At 35.9% G+C, this 17,323-nt stretch overlaps 2 protein-coding genes across 2 annotated transcripts; both read right to left on the bottom strand.

Annotated features, from left to right (window-relative positions):
- Nucleotides 1–4,015: 4,015 nt before the first annotated feature.
- Nucleotides 4,016–6,670, bottom strand: LOC103950206 (2-oxoglutarate-dependent dioxygenase DAO). The gene is made up of 3 exons (XM_048587880.1): nucleotides 6,181–6,670; nucleotides 4,496–4,814; nucleotides 4,016–4,352 (listed from the first exon to the last, which is right to left on the bottom strand). Exons 1-3 carry the CDS (start codon nucleotides 6,531–6,533, stop codon nucleotides 4,098–4,100), a joined length of 927 nt encoding a protein of 308 aa, XP_048443837.1. The 5' UTR covers nucleotides 6,534–6,670; the 3' UTR covers nucleotides 4,016–4,097.
- Nucleotides 6,671–7,575: 905 nt separating this feature from the next.
- Nucleotides 7,576–15,977, bottom strand: LOC103950205 (kinesin-like protein KIN-14E). Its single transcript, XM_048587875.1, is given in 26 exon segments — nucleotides 7,576–8,116; nucleotides 8,232–8,503; nucleotides 8,634–8,831; nucleotides 9,018–9,113; nucleotides 9,456–9,638; nucleotides 9,756–9,958; nucleotides 10,061–10,187; nucleotides 10,310–10,504; nucleotides 10,626–10,766; nucleotides 10,873–10,977; nucleotides 11,059–11,223; nucleotides 11,304–11,504; nucleotides 11,619–11,765; nucleotides 11,850–12,002; nucleotides 12,215–12,317; nucleotides 12,446–12,561; nucleotides 12,828–13,009; nucleotides 13,088–13,187; nucleotides 13,704–14,031; nucleotides 14,166–14,404; nucleotides 14,486–14,617; nucleotides 14,828–14,900; nucleotides 15,171–15,220; nucleotides 15,222–15,427; nucleotides 15,695–15,742; nucleotides 15,872–15,977. Coding segments are annotated over 24 exon segments (3,819 nt in total). The 5' UTR covers nucleotides 15,339–15,427; nucleotides 15,695–15,742; nucleotides 15,872–15,977; the 3' UTR covers nucleotides 7,576–7,923.
- Between the last annotated feature and the right edge of the window lie 1,346 nt (nucleotides 15,978–17,323).

Raw genomic sequence — 17,323 nt, 5'->3', positions numbered from 1 at the left:
TGTTTTAAGGTTCTGATGGATAAAGCAAAAGCTCCTACCAATTTAGCAGTGAACCAAGAATTCAGGGCTTTTATTAATGACATATCACATGCCATTTTAAAGGTAAATCTAGATGCCAATCGCTATGCAATTTAGTTTTACTTTTAGCATGTTCCGAGGGACCTTTGAATTTAAATGTTTAGTTGTTTTCATTTTACTATCTTGATAGGTATGTGTGTATTACCATTCTGTTTATCCCCATTCTCTGGTGGTGATTACTGCATTGTTTCTACACAATCTTTATTGGTTCCATTGCTGGACATAAAAGAAATTTCGACTATTTTTTTTTCCTCCTTTTTTTTTTTTTTTTTTCTGCATTTTCGATTATAGTTTGCTTTGTGCTGGATGTAAAAGGTTTTTCTTCAATGATTATATATAGCTTCAATACATGGTGGTTTACTGCATTGTTTCTACACAATCTCTATTGGTTCCATTGCTGGACATAAAAGAAATTTCGACTATTTTTTTTCTCCTTCCTTTTTTTTTTTTTCTATTTATTTATCTGCATTTTCGATTATAGTTTGCTTTGTGCTGGATGTAAAAGGTTTTCTTCAATGATTATATATAGCTTCAATACATGGTGGTTAACCATGTTTTTTACGGTGGATCACTTTCGTTGATTTCAGGTTCGACAGACAGTTGAAGAACACATATGATCACCTACTTTTTACGAGGTCCTGCTCATACTTAGTTGTTTATTTTAGCGTAGATTTTACACTCTTACTTTTAGGGTACGTGTGTGTGTAAAGATCATGCAAAACAATGTGACATTGCCTCTCCGTTTTTGGTATCTTTGTTTATCTCTCTAAGATGAGTGCATGGTGCATGTGTCTTAATTTATTCAGGTTAAATGTGTCTTATTCATGCAGTTAAGGTGAGTGCGTTCAAGTCCCGCAGCAACGCGCGGGCATATTTTCTCGTATAATCTATTGAAACATTTAGTTTTTAATATTAACCATTTTGCAATATGCATATTCTCTTAGTTTTGTTATTGGCTGCCTTCTTCCTATTTTTTAGCTTTTCATCCATTTATATTAGAATTTTATCGAACCCACAATCCTCAGTTTCTAATCTTACATTGCATAGATTTAATCACCCCATCTATATTCAACCAATCAGCTTACTTTTAAGATGCTGTAACCGGTTAAATCTTCTCCCAATCTGCATTCATTCCCATTAAGTTTTTTTTTTCTTTTTTTATTTAACTTTGTCTAAAGCAGTTTGTTGAAAGGCTTTCTTTGGAGACATTAAATGCCAATTTTTCTCAAGTGGCTGCGTTGACACCAGACTTAATTACTACTAAAACGTAAAGAACCTTTAACTATACCATAAATGTCATCCTAGACAGTACATAAGCATAAAAGTAGCTTCGTTATGGTTTATGCAGCATATCTGCATCACTTTTTTCAACCTTTAAAACCAAATTTAGTCCTTCGTGTTTCAGGGTCAACCACCAACGTTTTAAATTTTGTATTGATCAGTGCTATTGACTTTCTCAGCATGTCATTATCAGATCCCAATATGTCCTCCATTGTTTTCACTAGCTTATTATATGCGAACCAATTATATTTGCACTCATTTTTATTCATTGTAAACAGTATTTGCATCTCTTTATATCCAATCCTTCCTCCAAAATGTTTACAGATCGAATCTGTTTTGGTTTCCTGTACTGAAGCTGGGATTGATCGATCCCGACTTCTCATTTCTTTTCGAACTTTTTATACTTTTACATTTCCAAAAAAACCTTTATTCAGGGCATATTGGTATGATTAGGGGTGGAATTTTTTCCCGAAAATCCTGAACTGTCCTGAAATTTGACCAAAAAATGCCCGAACCGAATTTCCCGAAATATTCGGTACCCGAAACCGAACCTGTCCCGAAAGTTTCGGTTTGGGATTTGGCCATAGCTTTGAAAGCATTCGGTAATCCCGAACCGAACCGAATATTTTATATATATTTAATTATTTTTTTATTTATTTGAAATTACTTGAACCACTGGATTTGTTAAGATCTAATCCAACCGTCCATTGAGTCAAGCCATTTGTTAGGTCTCTCAGACTCTCTCTCAATCGCTCTAGCTCACTCTCAGTCTCTCTCAGTCTCACTCATTCACACTCAAACACTCTCGTAGTCTCACTCACAGTCCCGCCGCTCCGCTCCTCCGTCGAATCCACGTCGCTCCTCGTCCTCCATCGACTCACGCAGAGCATGAAGGAAGACTCGAATCCGACACCAATCGAGTCCCAAAATCCAGGTAAGGGTTTCTGATTTTCACTGGGGTTCTGTTCTTTAGTGTTTAGGGTCAAATTTCATGTTGATTAACTTGATTTCTGAGTATTTTGTCGAATGTGTGAGGGTTTGAGGACTGTGGGTTTCGAATTAGGGTGGGTAAGTGCAGGACCTGCATGCAGGATATAGTTCTATGAGTTTTGTCAAAGTATCTTCTCTCCAAATGTTTTGCAATGGAAAATGTATAAGATATGGTTCTATGTTAATTGCAGGAGCATTCTCACCAATATTCAAACGACTTGAGGAAGATTTGAAACATAAATTTTGTAGAAGGAAGTAGACCACCGTAGAGCTTTCCTTGTCTAATTCCAGCAACATAGCAATATCGGATATACAGGCCCAATCCCGAAGTGACCTGAAAATCTCGAAACACTTTTGAGAATCCCGAATTTTGGGAAATGAATAGTTTCGGTTCGGTTTCGAGATATAAAATCTCATCCCAAAATGTTTTGGTTTGGAATTCGGATTAGGGGTTTTGGTTCTGAATCCTGACCCGAACGAGCCCTAGGTATGATCGTTTACATAACAAAAAACTCATTCTTTTTTGTTAACATTTAGGTCTTTCTTATTTTTCTTTGAGGAACGGTTTAGGGTATTTCTTTTACCAACGTCGCATAAAACAAAAAACTTTTACATTTTTGTCGCTCTGCTGTGAATACAGATTTCCTGTGGTATTTCTTGACTTCAGATTGATCTGAAAACACACAAAAAAATAAATAAATTAAATTAAATGGGTGCAAATGGTAACCACCTAAAAAACCTCATCTGCTGAACAAGGGTGTTCATCTCTTCTTCTTTTGCTTCTCCTTTGTTTTAAACTCTTATTTCATTTTTTCACACCATTTTCTCCTTCATCATTAGCTCTGCCATATAGTGTTTAAACCTATTAAAACCTATTCATTTTCAATATTTTCCTTCGTTCATTAACATTTATTTCGGTTCATTGCAAAAATAGCACACAAGACAACACGCCACCGTAGCAACGCACAGACAGTCTAACTAGTGGTAACTATTTTACAAGTTTGAGAATTGGGAAAACAGATTTTCCTTAGTACATGACTTAGAATTCAATATGTTTTATGGAAATGATACTGAGGGAGTCAGATTTGAATTTTAAACCTCAAGTACTTACAAACCTTTTGATTTACACTTATTTTATATATTTATTATAAGAGTATCTCCAACCGAAACTTCAATTTCAAAGTGAAGGCTCTAACATTAGTATTTTACAGTATATGTCTCTCCAACTGATCTGATAAAGCTAAGGTGGAATTTGACGTCAAGTTGTTAGCTTCAAATCCTTCATTTTGATTTTTAAAATATCTCCACCACTTCCAAAGCAACTTATTTATTTACCATTGGTCTGAATCTCCCCAAAAATTTAATATAACATATTTTATATATGTATAGGTCCCACTTGAACAAAGAAAATCGGAAGCTGACGTCTCAACTGAAGAAGGAAAATTTAAAGATGTTACTTCAATGTCAACTCAGTCATCAAATACAAATTAGACATATGTTTTTGAAATTTTGACATTTTTATTGGGGATTCTCTAAAAGGAGGATGACATATCATGGAGTGCTATCCATACATTTCATTTTACTTTTCACATATTTTTTAATAATTTTTGTCCGTTGATCTTCTTTAATTCATCCGATCTGACGACCGAAAAATTAAAAGAGTGAGTTAAAAGTAAAATAAAATGTGAAGATATCACACTTCTTTATTATATATGGCAGCTAAGCTTTGCCACACACGTATCACCAAATTAGGAAGGGATACGTAGAAGTGCAAGGGCTTTATCAGCCTGTAATTTTTTGAGCAGTTTGAACTTGCTAACTCTGTAATCGTCGTAAACAAAAGGGACGTAGAGACGTGGGTGGTCCGAATCTACCAATTCCGGCGGAGCTTCTATCGCTTCCTCTTTTGGTCCGCTGAGAAATGTAGCGATCGAAACTCGAATACTAGCCTCCGAGCATTTCACTCTATGCCTCACGTTGTGCAGCCTCCCATTGCTCCAAACCTTGGTATAAAAATATCAACGACACTGTTATCAAATAGCAATATTACTGTATCAAACAGTTACGTCGATATATTCCTGATGTATTTATAGCAAATAGTTCGAGGTAGTCTTGATATGACATAAATAAAGTATCGACGTAAGACCTGAGCGAAGTCCCCAAGATTGATAAAGAGAGTGCCAGGGCAAGGATGAACAGGCACAAAGGCACCAGATTTGTTCATCACTTCCAGACCACCAACATCTTCATCCTCTTGAAGAATTGTTAGAAATCCAGAATCTGTGTGTTCTTGTAGACCAGGGGACCCCATTGATGCAGGAGAGAAGTTGTACTTGTTCATCCTGAATTGGCAAGGCCATCCCTTGTGGAAATCAGTGTTGGCCACCCCTAAACTTTCTGCCAACTTCTTCCCGATGTCCACAACCTGCTCGCATGTTGCTTGAGCATACTTCTCTATCACCTCTCTGCACATTCAGTAACAAATGCGACTTTAAGAACCACATTAATAACGTATTATTGATAAAGAAATGATAAACTTACCAGTTTACGTTAGGTTAAGAAGGTTGGAGCTTTCTTTTCATTCAACAACTGTCGTCAAGGGAGGATCCCATAAATTCTAAACGAGGCGAGATACTTAGTACTTTTGCTAAGTGGGCTACAGGATTTAAATTGAGTGTCCACCTCTTAAAATAAGCAAATTTGTAAGTCATGGTGCGATTAGTAAGGTGTAACCTTTTTTTTCATCCAAGACTGTCGTTCGTAGAGTTTTGACCGCAATGAAGACTGAACCTCATTGGTCCAAGTAGGCATAGCTATTATTAAGGTCATTACTTTTATTTTTATTTTTTTCATTTGTGAGATTTGGATTCATGCAAAGACTTTGTTGAGATTTGATAGTTGCCGGATACGGTCTTTCACCATCCCAATCCCGTATCAGTACCGCCGAATCGGTGGCGGTGGCTCCGAAAGTGGAAAAGGTGGAAATGGTGGGATTGGAAAAGGGATTTATGAGAACTGGGAGAGGGAATGTGTTGATGTGGGCCCAATTTGAAAATTCGGTTTTATTTAATATTTTTTATTTTCAAATATTTATAATGATAACATGTTTTCTTAGTTTTCTGTGCTCAAACTAACATCCATGAAAATATTTTATATTAAATATCCAACATTGGTTTTATCAATATGAAAATATTTTATATTATAAGAACATTTTTATTATTTTTTATTAAATCAAAATCATATGAAATTATCAGTTTAATTTTTTAATTAAAAGAGAACTTGAATAAAAAATATGGAGCATATATGTAATTTCATACAATCAAAAAAAAATTTTTTTTTTCAAAGCATCATCTACATATAATCTTAATATATCTCTAATTAAAAATAAAAAATTTTCCTATACATTTTATGTAGTATTTATAACAATAACATGTTTTCTTAGTTATTTGTCCTCAAACTGACATCCATGAAAATATTTTATATTAAAAATACAACATTGGTTTTATCCATATGAAAATATTTTATATTATAAGAACATTTTTATTATTTTTTATTAAACCAATTAAGTAAATTAATTCTTTTTGACGTGTTTTCATCTTTTGATGATAATAACTATACAATATAATTGTAAAAATATTTATATTTCTTAACAAATTTAGAACAAATCGGATTAATCCAACTGAAAATCGTACTACGTGGAGTCATGACTATAGACTATAGGATCTTACGCTCATCGGACACCGGCTCTATGCAAGCCGCAGCTCAGTGTTACTAAAAGTCTAAACCAAATGGCCTCTGTGAGATTATTAAGGTTACAAGTAGAAATCTAACCTCTGGTGGGAAGTGACATCCAACTGAGAGCAAAAGCCATGAACAGCCTGAGGTGAGGCCAAGTCGTAAATACCGAAAGCCTCAAAGAGAGGATTGAGTTTGCTGGGAGGTATGTAGCCAGTGAAAGCTAGTGAATCTTTGTTCTGCTCCTTCATCTCCAAGGGCAGCTCCAGCATAGATCTGACCACACACTTCATCTCTGACATCAAAGCCACTGGGATCCTGTGGTTCATAAGCCTGAAGCATCCCCATGTCTCTGAAGCTTCCCTCAGTTTCCTGTACTCTTCTTCATCTGGAAAATTTTGCAGATTAATGGCTGGGATCGTCTTGCAATCCTCATCTCCAGCTCCCATATCTTTACTCCTACCTTCTTACTAGTTCGTACCTTACGCAAGCAGCCGCGACCTCCGGTCTGCAAGCAACTCTTTTCTTCTGATTTTGGGCTTTTATTTTGCTTTCGCGTTTTTCTATCACAGACTATTGAGACTTACCAATTCCAGATAGATAAGAAATCAGAAAGGGGTGTAATATCACACATCTCATTTTACTTTTTACACATCTTTCTAATTTTTGACCGTCAGATCGTACGAATTGAAAAAATCAACGAACAAAAATTATCAAGAGATATGTGAGAAGTAAAATAGGATGTGTGGATAACATATCCCAATAAAAAATCATGGCATGGCATTTTTTGTCAACTTTGGCTGCTTGGCTGCTCAGCCCCTCTTGTGTACCTAGACAGAAAGGTGTAAATCACTTATTAGCATTGTTTGGTGTAATTCCTTCAATTAAGGAGTATAGCCGGTCTCTAGGGTTTAGTCTAAAGATGGTTGGCTGTAACCGGTCCTTCTTTTCCTATATATGTGTCATTGTACTTTCACACAATATATGAGAAATATACAAGAAACTTAAACCAAATTGCAACACAGACTCTTATATACCAATAGCAAAGAACGATTTGGCAATGAACAAAAAATTAGCAACATCAATCATGTGATGGTTCACATGCATCGCATGTAGCAATACCAATTATGTGATATTCAGTGATAGGTTTGGCTTATTGCATGTAGCAACACTAATCATGTGATGGTTTAATGACGGGATTGGCTTGAGATACTGCATTGCCTGTAGCAACACCAATTATGTGATGGTTCGGTGACGGGATTGGCTTGGGATCTACAAATTATGGGATTGGCTTAAGATATTGCATTGCATGTAGCAACACCAATTATGTGAGGGTTTAGTGACGGTATTGGCTTGGAATACTGCATTGTTGCATGTAGCAACACCAATCACACGACGGTTTTGTAACGAGATTGGTTTGGGATATTGCATTGCATGTAGCAACGCCAATCATGTGATGGATTAGTAACGGAATTGGCTTGAGAAACTGCATTGCATATAGCAACACCAATCATATGATGGTTCAGTTATAAGATTGGCTTGCGATACTATTATCGTGGCATTGCTAGCCCAAGGAACCGTCATATACATGCCATCCACACTGTACAACTCATATCCTCCTAACCCAGTTACAACCTTTTCTCATCTGAACACAATGTTAAACGAGAGAATCAGGACCCCTAAAATATAATATCAACTAGAACACTGAACCAAATTGTATGCTCTCGCTCGACGTGGTCTACCCTGCCGAAACCCTAAAGCTTACATTCCAAAATTCTGGCAAGAAACTTGTAATGCTAGGATTTCCCTACAAGTTTCGCCAAACCAGTTTCAGCAAAGTTACATGGAATAGCGGCCATCACCTCTATCTTTCACCGGTCGCTCATCCTGAATTTCTTCCAAATCATCGTCGTCTCCTCTCTTGCCTGCTTGTTCTTTCCAATGTGCAACCAACTTCTTCAGCCGCATGATCTCTTTTGAAGAAACGTTTTTGCTTGGATCATTCACGATTGATCGAACTCTTGATGCATACCTGAATTTAGCATGAAGGAGTGCAAAAATAGTAGTCGTTACCTTTTGGAAAAAACATTAAGGGTCAAATGATTTGATTTTGGAAAAAGCAAACAATAAAGAGAAACACGACGTACATTAGAGAATTGTACGACTCCTCCACATTTGATTCAGCGGGAGAAACATTTACGAACATAAGCGTCTTGGCGTTACCACCAAGTGAATCACTCATTAGCATCGTTAACTTATGGTTCCTGTACGGTATGTGTTGACCACCAGAAGATAAAGAACTAATAACATCACCAAGTGCTGAAAGTGACTTGTTGATGCTTTGAGCTTCTTTAAGTTGACTACCTGAAGAGCCTGACTTCTTTATTCTTTCCGAACCAGCAAGATCCACAAAACTTAGCTACACATGATTATGTGAAAGAAAAATATTAACCAACATAATTTTAAAACAAATGATTAACTAGACCTGAAGTGAACGGAAACCAGTGTGCATCACCTTTATTCATTTGATTTGAAATATACTGATATACCTTTCCTCTTCCAACAGATTGAGTTTGAAGGTTGGTACTTTCAATGACAACAGAAACTATGAGGTGTGACCTTGAACTTTCTTCGTTCATCTGAGTTCCGGAAATATGCCTTCGTTCAGAACCTCTTTGAATGACACTTTTCAGTTCCTCGTGTGATGAAATTGAGAGAACTGTTACATTCTCAACCGTGACCATACCCTAACATCACAAAATTAACCGTTGAGTGACCTTAAAGATGTGATACTAATTATCAGATCCGAATAAATAAAAAAAATTAAATAACATGCATTAAGGATCAAATATGATTAAGCTAAAATACTCTTCAGTCTAATCAGAAGACACCTTATAGAATTACAAAGTATTAGAGATTTGTAAAGAGATTACCTTTGAATCTTTCTTGATCTCCAATTTCAAACGCTTGGCATTTTTCGGTAAGAGAAGGTCTACAAGTGTATCTTGATACAACTCCAACATGTATGCCTGCGCAAAAATAATTTAGATCAAATTACCTAGTAGTAATTAATAAAAAGAAAAAACCATTACCAAGCCTAAACAACAACAATGAATGTAATTCGTATATTTTTTTTTGGGTGTTAAACTTATGGACGTTTTTAACAATGAATGTAATTCGTATATCTTGTCCAATTTGTAATTTTTTTTCCCATTTTCTTCTATTTATATGGACGTTTTTATTGTACTTACTATATAGAAGTTTCACATGTTCATAGGAAAGAAAGCATTTAACAATCTTATCTTGCTCTTGCAAGGGTTGTAAGTGGCAACCACTAAAATTGTTCATTGTACAGAACCAACAAGATATACCTTTAACGAAAATGAGAATTTGTTGTTCTCTCGCCTCAATATTTTAAACAGCTCTGCAGTAGCTCGTGGAGTAAGTCCAGGATTTGTTTCTGAACCGTATATGGTATATGTCTTTCCAGAACCGGTTTGCCCATACGCAAATATGCACACATTATACCCATCAATTGCAGATTGTACCAAATACTGCATTATGTGCACGTAAACAAACATGTTAGACATGATTTACAAAGTATATTCATATCAATTAAAAAAAAAATTAGCTCTCTTTCGATGATAACTGTTTAATACAAAGAAACTTACCTTTGTATCTTCAAATACATCCTCTTGGGTGGCATTACCATCAAATACACGATCATACATATGTTGTTTCAATTTGTCATCCTTCCATGGATGTTCAATTGTGAACTCATCTACACTTTTAACTGCATCTCTTTCCTTTTCTGTAATTTCTTTTGCACTCAAAGGTCTTAACCGACAGAAGACTCTAATCTTGCCTTTCATATCTGAAAAGTATATAAATGGAAAAAACCTCACGTCAGTGATGCTAAAGGGAAAGAAAAAAAAAGGCTTGCTTAAATATTGGAAAGATTTCAAGGAATGACAACCTTCTATAGTATTAAAATATCGCTTCCTCAAAAGTTGTTCTTCTTTGTAAAGCGCTTCTATCTCAGCTAGTTGAGCTCCTTGCATCTTCAAGATGGCAGCAGTTTGCTCATTCTTTCTATCAATGTCCTGAAATCAAACATGAATTTGTTGGCAATGTTTACCATTTTCAAAACCGGAACCTTGTACATAAAATAAATATAAGAAACGAAAGAAAAAGCTTCACTAAAGAATCTGTACAGGATCATTACCTCTTTCATTTCTCTCAGTTCCTCCAATTCCTTTAAGCTACTTTGTAATTCAGCAACCTCAGAGTTTTTGGTGGCAAGAATTGACTTAAGACCTGCTAATTCTTGGTTAACTCCTTCAAGCTTCTTTTCAAGTTCAAACACTTGAAGCTTTAACGCTTTGCGCTCTTGCTCAAATTTTTTCTCAATAGAATCAATCTGCATAATCAACACTCACTAAGATATTTGATTCTTCTATCAGCTACCAGAAACATAGACAATAAAAACATTAAAAAAGAAGCAATGAACCAACACCAAATTAAGATGTCAAGGGCATCACCTCAACAGATTTAGTCTTTTCAAGCCCAGATAGTCTTTGCTCCAATGATATTTTTTCATCAGATAGTCTCCTTATAGTTTTTTCTTTTGCTAACAACTCCTCACCACGAAGATTTATCTCATCTTCGAGCTTTTGCAATACCTGTGTAAGATATTGTTTTCAAAATCCCTTGTGCCTTATCATAAATCACTTGAAAGAACCAACTTAACTAAATTGATACCAAAATTTATTTTCATCAAAAACTTACGTGGTTATTTCCACCAACTTGCTGTGTTTTGTTACTTTTCTCTGCCACTTGATTACCCAAGTTCTGCAGCCTTGCTTCCAAGCTTTTTTTCTCTAGCAGTGCAGCCTAAATAGATTTGAGAATCGGTTAAAATATTTAAAGCACATTGAGTGCAAATACTGATTCTAGAAAATTAGTGATACTGACCTGAAGCGCCTTATCCTTTTCGTCACACGATGACCTAAGCCTATCATGATCACATCTAACTTCTGTCAGGTTTTGCTTCTCAGATGCCAAGGATTGTTTCAAACTTTCTAATTCTTCTTGCATTTTTGCTTCTTGTTTTTGCTTTTCACACAATTCTTCCAGCAACTGAATTAACGTAGTTTCATTCAACCACCAGATAATAGAAGTAATCAACATTTCAGCACAATTAAATCTTATTTTCTTACTTGATCAGCATTCCTCTGAGACTCTCCAACAGCTTTTGACAAATCCTGTACACGTTTTCCATACACTTCACCATCAGAGGGCTTGGCATTGTTAGAAAGATCTCCATTTGTTGAACCACTAGCAGCAATCCGAGCTTTAGAGTAGCGCCGCAACATGATGTCATTTATGTGTGTTTGAAGAGCAACACAAATTTCTTCACCCTGCAAGGAAAGGAGAAATGCATATAATATAATTCAAAGAAACTTAAGTGAAGAGGCCTATAAACCTCAAAAACGATCAATCAACAAACAGCTAATTTAGAGAGTTGCTAAAACCTGCTTAGTTTCAAATTGGAATATGTGAAGAACACCTGCAACTCTCATCTTAAAGAAAACAGCAGTATTGCTACTACCAAATTGCATTATGTCTCTTAGCTCAGCTGAATGTAGATATTCCTTTGGAACTGGACGGAAAAAATGAACCTGTGGAATGTGATATCGTAATGTCTATCACGTTAAAACAAGGTGCGCACACAGGAACATATACTATATTTGTATAAAACTCACGCCTCTTTTGTTGATGCCCAAAATAATTCTCCCTGGAAGAAGTCCAATGGGATCATCAATCTTGCGAACACTGAAGAAGACTGAATTCCCGTAAGGAAGTTGTCTCAGTACTCTCAAAAATTGTTGTCTTGCATCATCTTTTGTCAAACTTTCCTACAATACAATAACAATGTCTTATATCAAAAGTATATCTCCTTCAAAGTAAAGACGTATGATTGAGGATGCATGCACAAGGAGTCACAGACAAGCAAATCAAATATCAAGATTTGTCCTCCTTTTTAAAGTAACTGTATATAAGAACTCGTGCAACAGATTTCCATGCAATGAATAGCAACTTAAAGTTTTACCCCTCTGCGGTAACTTACCATTAAATGGTAACGTGAAAGAATATCAAACTCCCATTCTCGTTTTGCTCGTGTGATTGCGATTTGTCTAGGTAGGAAGCGTTCCAAAAGCGAATTCCAGTCACTGAAAAATATTAACCTCAAGTCAAGATAGAAAGACCAACTATAAATGTGACATACTCTAAAACAATAACAGATAACAAGAAGCCAAATCAAATATGGAACAAAAAAAAGGGTAGCGAGAACACTGACGTGCATGATTCAGGATTGCACAGAAATCCGATGTCAACCAAGATTTGCAATGCAGAAAGCTGCGCAGCATCATCTCTTCCAACAGGATAATTTCCCAGTATATAATCATGTTGCAACTACAACATAACAACATATAAAAAAAACTTTGGAGGTTAATCCCAGTAGTTAAATACTACCGTAGCAATCATTAAGATAGAAGTCATATGTTCACGATTCAACTTCAGCTCTTGAAAGCAATATTTTCCTTGATGTCATTCAAAAAGCAAATGACAAACCAACAGGTCAACAAACAATGCTCAAATTCTTTTTTAATGAGCTTCACCAAAGGAAGAAAAAAACAATGGATTAAGAAGCTCGTAATACTTTCATAGAAATTACGCACCTGAACGTAGGACAACTGCACAAACATTGGATCTGTGACAGCTTCATCCAACTCCCGAAACAGCTTTTTCTTAAATGTCAGCTTGCAATGCAATATTTCTCCTTTACTTCGATCCTTTGCTGCCTTGAATTCTGCTAATAGATCCCCTATGTACTTGTTGTCATCTAACCCAATATACTCCTCTGTGTGACAAGAAAATTAGATAAAGTTCAGTGAACCCTAACATAGGAAACCATCAGGAAGGAAAATAAAAGAATTACCATTTCCAGGATCAGGTGATTTTGATCCAGTTACAACTTTACGGCATTCAAACAGACTAAAGCTAGAAAAGGCTGACAGTTTAATTACCCCTGCAAGTTCCTGAAAGCGACATGGAAAACTATTAAAAAAACATAATAGAGAAGATAGAAATTGTTATAGTTTGTGTATAACAGAACAAGAATAAAGAACTTTTTTAACAGTAAGAAACTGGGGCGGATTATTATTACAATCGTATGAGTACTTAAAGGTGATGGATCGAAATTGCAAATCAGAAATATAAACTAAACAAATTCAGTGGCAAAAGACCTTGTGACTTAGACAACAGTCAGCAACACAACTTTGGTTACCATTCATAGTGGATAATTCAGACTTCAGAGTCATTATGCCATAGTCAGAATTACTGGACTTAAAAAAAGGTTCAAGTTATTAAGCGATTGAAACAAAATTTCTTAAATATCAGTCCCAATCCTCTTATAGTATTTCAAATGTGTGTCCAATGCACCCAGTATGTTGCTACTGCACCACCCGAAATATTTACTTAACCAGAAAGCTGTTTGCTTAGAATTTTAATTTTGACCACAAGGCCCGTGTTCCCATTAAAGTTGATAAGCCTACCTCAACAGCATCAGCCACTGTTGTTGCCATATCATATGTGATTTCTTCAAAGGTTTCATCCAAGAAAAACACAATTGTTGTTAGCTTTCGACCAGTTAAAAGCGCTTCAATCTCCTCGCGGCCTGGTATCGTATGCCTAGGACCAGCCTTCACAGAACGCTTCAAAGCATTTAATGTATTTACTGCTAGGACTCGAACCTCAGAGTCAATATCCACACCCTGTGCAACATTGTGGACATACTCGGACAGATACCCCCCAATGTCCTTGCTCGGAGGCATAGAGGACGAACACAGATACATTAATTCCCATGCTTTGATCAAATATTGCCTGTTATACCAAAACCAACCAAGTCAACTCATGGAGCATAGAATTGACTATAGTTTTACCACTGCCTTGTACACACCCAAATCATATCTATCATAGAAACAAAACACTATGACTGGAAAGAAAAAGATGCATACTTATCGGGATTATTTCTTGTTTGTTTTGAAATCTGAGCAAAAAGTTCATCCCGAAGCTCTGTTCGCTTCAACGTTTGCTTAAACATCTTTCCAACAAGCTCTATACGTTCATCTAAGCTTGCTGGAGTAACTCGATCAGATGAATCAACTCCCATGTACTTCAAAATGATTTGGAACAGTTTTGTTGCCCGGCTTACCAGGTCACTATTTATTTTCAGTAATGACGTAGGTATTGGATCCTGTAAAAGCCCATAATTTAGCTCTTCAAGGGTTTTATATTTTAATAAAAGGGAGCATTATGAAACATAGCATGTAGTTACTTTTTGGTAGCACAACATATCCTCAAAAGTGAACTTCTCTCGGGGTTGAGGACCAACGGATTTTTTTGTAAAGAATCCGCGTTTTCCAGCAGACTGAATCTGTTTCTGCATCAACCTCAAAAATCCTTCTACCTATTTTCAAAAGAAAATAATTTATATGAAAAACATAACAACTGTTGATTGCCCTAAAACAATGAGCAATAAGTAATCTATGCACTTCGAGTAATTTAATTTCAGGAACAAAAAACCCAAGGGAAAATGAACATTGAAATGTATGCGCACACATGTTATGTAGGTTGTACAAGCATATCACCTTGATTATGAGAGAATATATGCTCCTACCTGAAATCTATCAATCAAGGGTATGGCACCAGCAAGTTCTGCCGGGATGTCCATGGAATAGGTCCTTGGTGTTCTGCAATTAACATGAGGAAAGAATGCTGCAGTCAGAGGTAGGACGGCATCATACCAAGTTTAACTGCAAACTGCTCATCAGTTTTGCTAACCAGCATGTTTAAGAACCCATCTTTGTAATAGTACTATTACAATGAGACATTAAGACTGATTTCAAACAACAATTTGCTAACAAACAAAACAGGCATAATGACTTCGTAAGCAGAACAATTAAGGCATTCAATGCGAAATTTGAAGACACGGATCAAGAGGAATATGCAAGCGAACTTACTGCGGTGCCAAGCTGGAGCTATCACTGTCATAATCATCCCCATTCGAAAATAGCAGCAGCAGCAGAACCGTGTAAAGGAGTTGAATCCTCATTTCCATTGCTAGAGCTAAAAGAAGAATTAGTTGTTCTCACACTTTGCGACATTGACGGGTTCAGGTCAATTGTCATTTCACCGCAACCCCCACAGACAGAGGCACACACTCACTTCCCAGAAACAGCTTCAGCTCCTCAAATTATTCAAGTACGAGGTTATCGTCCTTAAGATCAACAAAACAAAAAAAACAAACCTTATGTCCCCTGCCTATAAAATTCAGAAAAAAAAAAGAAAAAAAAAACAAATGCAACAAAAAAAAACAAGTAAAAAACACATTCATACGAAACATTACACAATCAAAACATAATCAGTTCATCCTAATAATTTCCAACGCATTAAGCCGACAACTTTCATGGTAAGGCAGCAATATCAAGCCAGAAACGAGCAAACCCAGAAAATAAAATACCTCAAAAATCAACAAAGCACCAACCTTTGGTAAGATTATTGCCTGCCTGCAAATGGGTCTTTGGATTTGGCTCTGAGGAGATAACAGATCGAGAGATAGAACGAACAGAGAAAAAAACCCCGAAGAAAATCAAATGTAATGTGACATTCATAAATCGATGAAACAGGAAAACAAGAAGGTCTCTTTCTCTTTGATACTGACCTCTGCACGATTGAACGAACGGAGAGGAGAGAGAGAGAGGGAGAGGAGAGAGATCTGAGCTACAAAAATCCTCAAGACACCACTGCTTCCTGTGAAAGCAGAGAGAATCACGGGACTATTATAAAAGACAAAGGCCATTTACGTAAATTCAATATGCATTTATTTTTTAAAGCTTTTTCTTTTTTTGCGCGTTCGGGTGCTTCCTCGTGTGTATTTCAATCCTTCGAGTTTTCCACGTGTGAAATGACCATTATATCCTTCTACCTTTGGTCATTTGCAATTCAAAATTATCATTTATTTTTCCGAGGAGGAAGTTTTGATATGATGTATGTATAATTTGAAAATGTACGGAAGGGCAGTACTGTAATTTGGAGATTGTCCTGGGGCGGGAAATGCCCCAAACTTTTGGGCCTTCCATCCGCTAAAGCTTGTACTTGTGGGACCTTTTTGTGATGGGCCCATCAATCTAACTTTAACCTTCCAAGTCTCCTGCTCTAGAAGCCAATAATTTTACTTTTGTCTATGGTTTTACTTGCTTTTACCGAAAAAAGAGAAAAAAATAACAATAATATCTTTTTGTTAAAGCTTAATTGATACTTACATATTTGCCTATTTGGACATAATTTCAGTTTTTAAATAATTGTTATTTTGTTTGCCCCGTCATCTTAGGGTCCAAACGGAATTCATAATCTGACAACATAATACTACATGCTAATACATTTTATTATACTTATTAAAAGATTCTTCTAGTAATTAACTTAGTAATTTAACACTTTAGTTGTGGTTTTCATAATAATGTCATCTTGTTTAAGTTCAATTAGTACTACATGTTTGGACATGATTTCAGGTTGTTAAACGACCATGATTATATTTTTGCTTTTTGGACGGCCGTAATTATAAGGGTCTTAAGATAGCGAAATTTTTTGTCAGATAAATTTCAACCCTCATAAAAAGCGTAATGATGTGATTCAAATAGATTTTAGAGTCTAACATCATAACAAGTTAATTATTTGATAACAAAAGACTATTCTCACTACTAAAAACATTTATAGTTATACGTCTTTTTGTCAATTTATCACCTTAAAAATCTATCAACTAAAAGTATATGAATACCCCCATGTCTTAGAAGGTTGGTGCCATGTCCCAAAATACATCTAAGTGTGGAACCTGCATCTTTCACATTCATCGACTTCTTTTTTTCAAACAAAGAAATTGGGTCCCTATATTAATTTATATTTTTACAAAATGGTTATGCAAAGTACCTTGCTTTGCTGTATGGAAAAGCCAAATTAGCCAACATATGATGATGACTGCTCAAGAAGCTAGCCGGCATTGCCGCCTCATGCCAAATGTAGAACAAGAGTTAATACAATTATACAACCCACGAGTATTGCCACTTGATCGGCTTAGCAACACAAATTAGATATATGAATTTATTGCTTAATTTATTAA

This window comes from the organism of the source record quoted next, unplaced genomic scaffold (assembly GCF_019419815.1).
Source record: "Pyrus x bretschneideri cultivar Hongxiangsu unplaced genomic scaffold, Pyrus_bretschneideri_v1 Contig1, whole genome shotgun sequence".
Classification (NCBI taxonomy): domain Eukaryota; kingdom Viridiplantae; phylum Streptophyta; class Magnoliopsida; order Rosales; family Rosaceae; genus Pyrus; species Pyrus x bretschneideri.
Note: the sequence above shows the minus strand (reverse complement) of the source record. Positions and strands in the feature narration are given on the sequence as shown.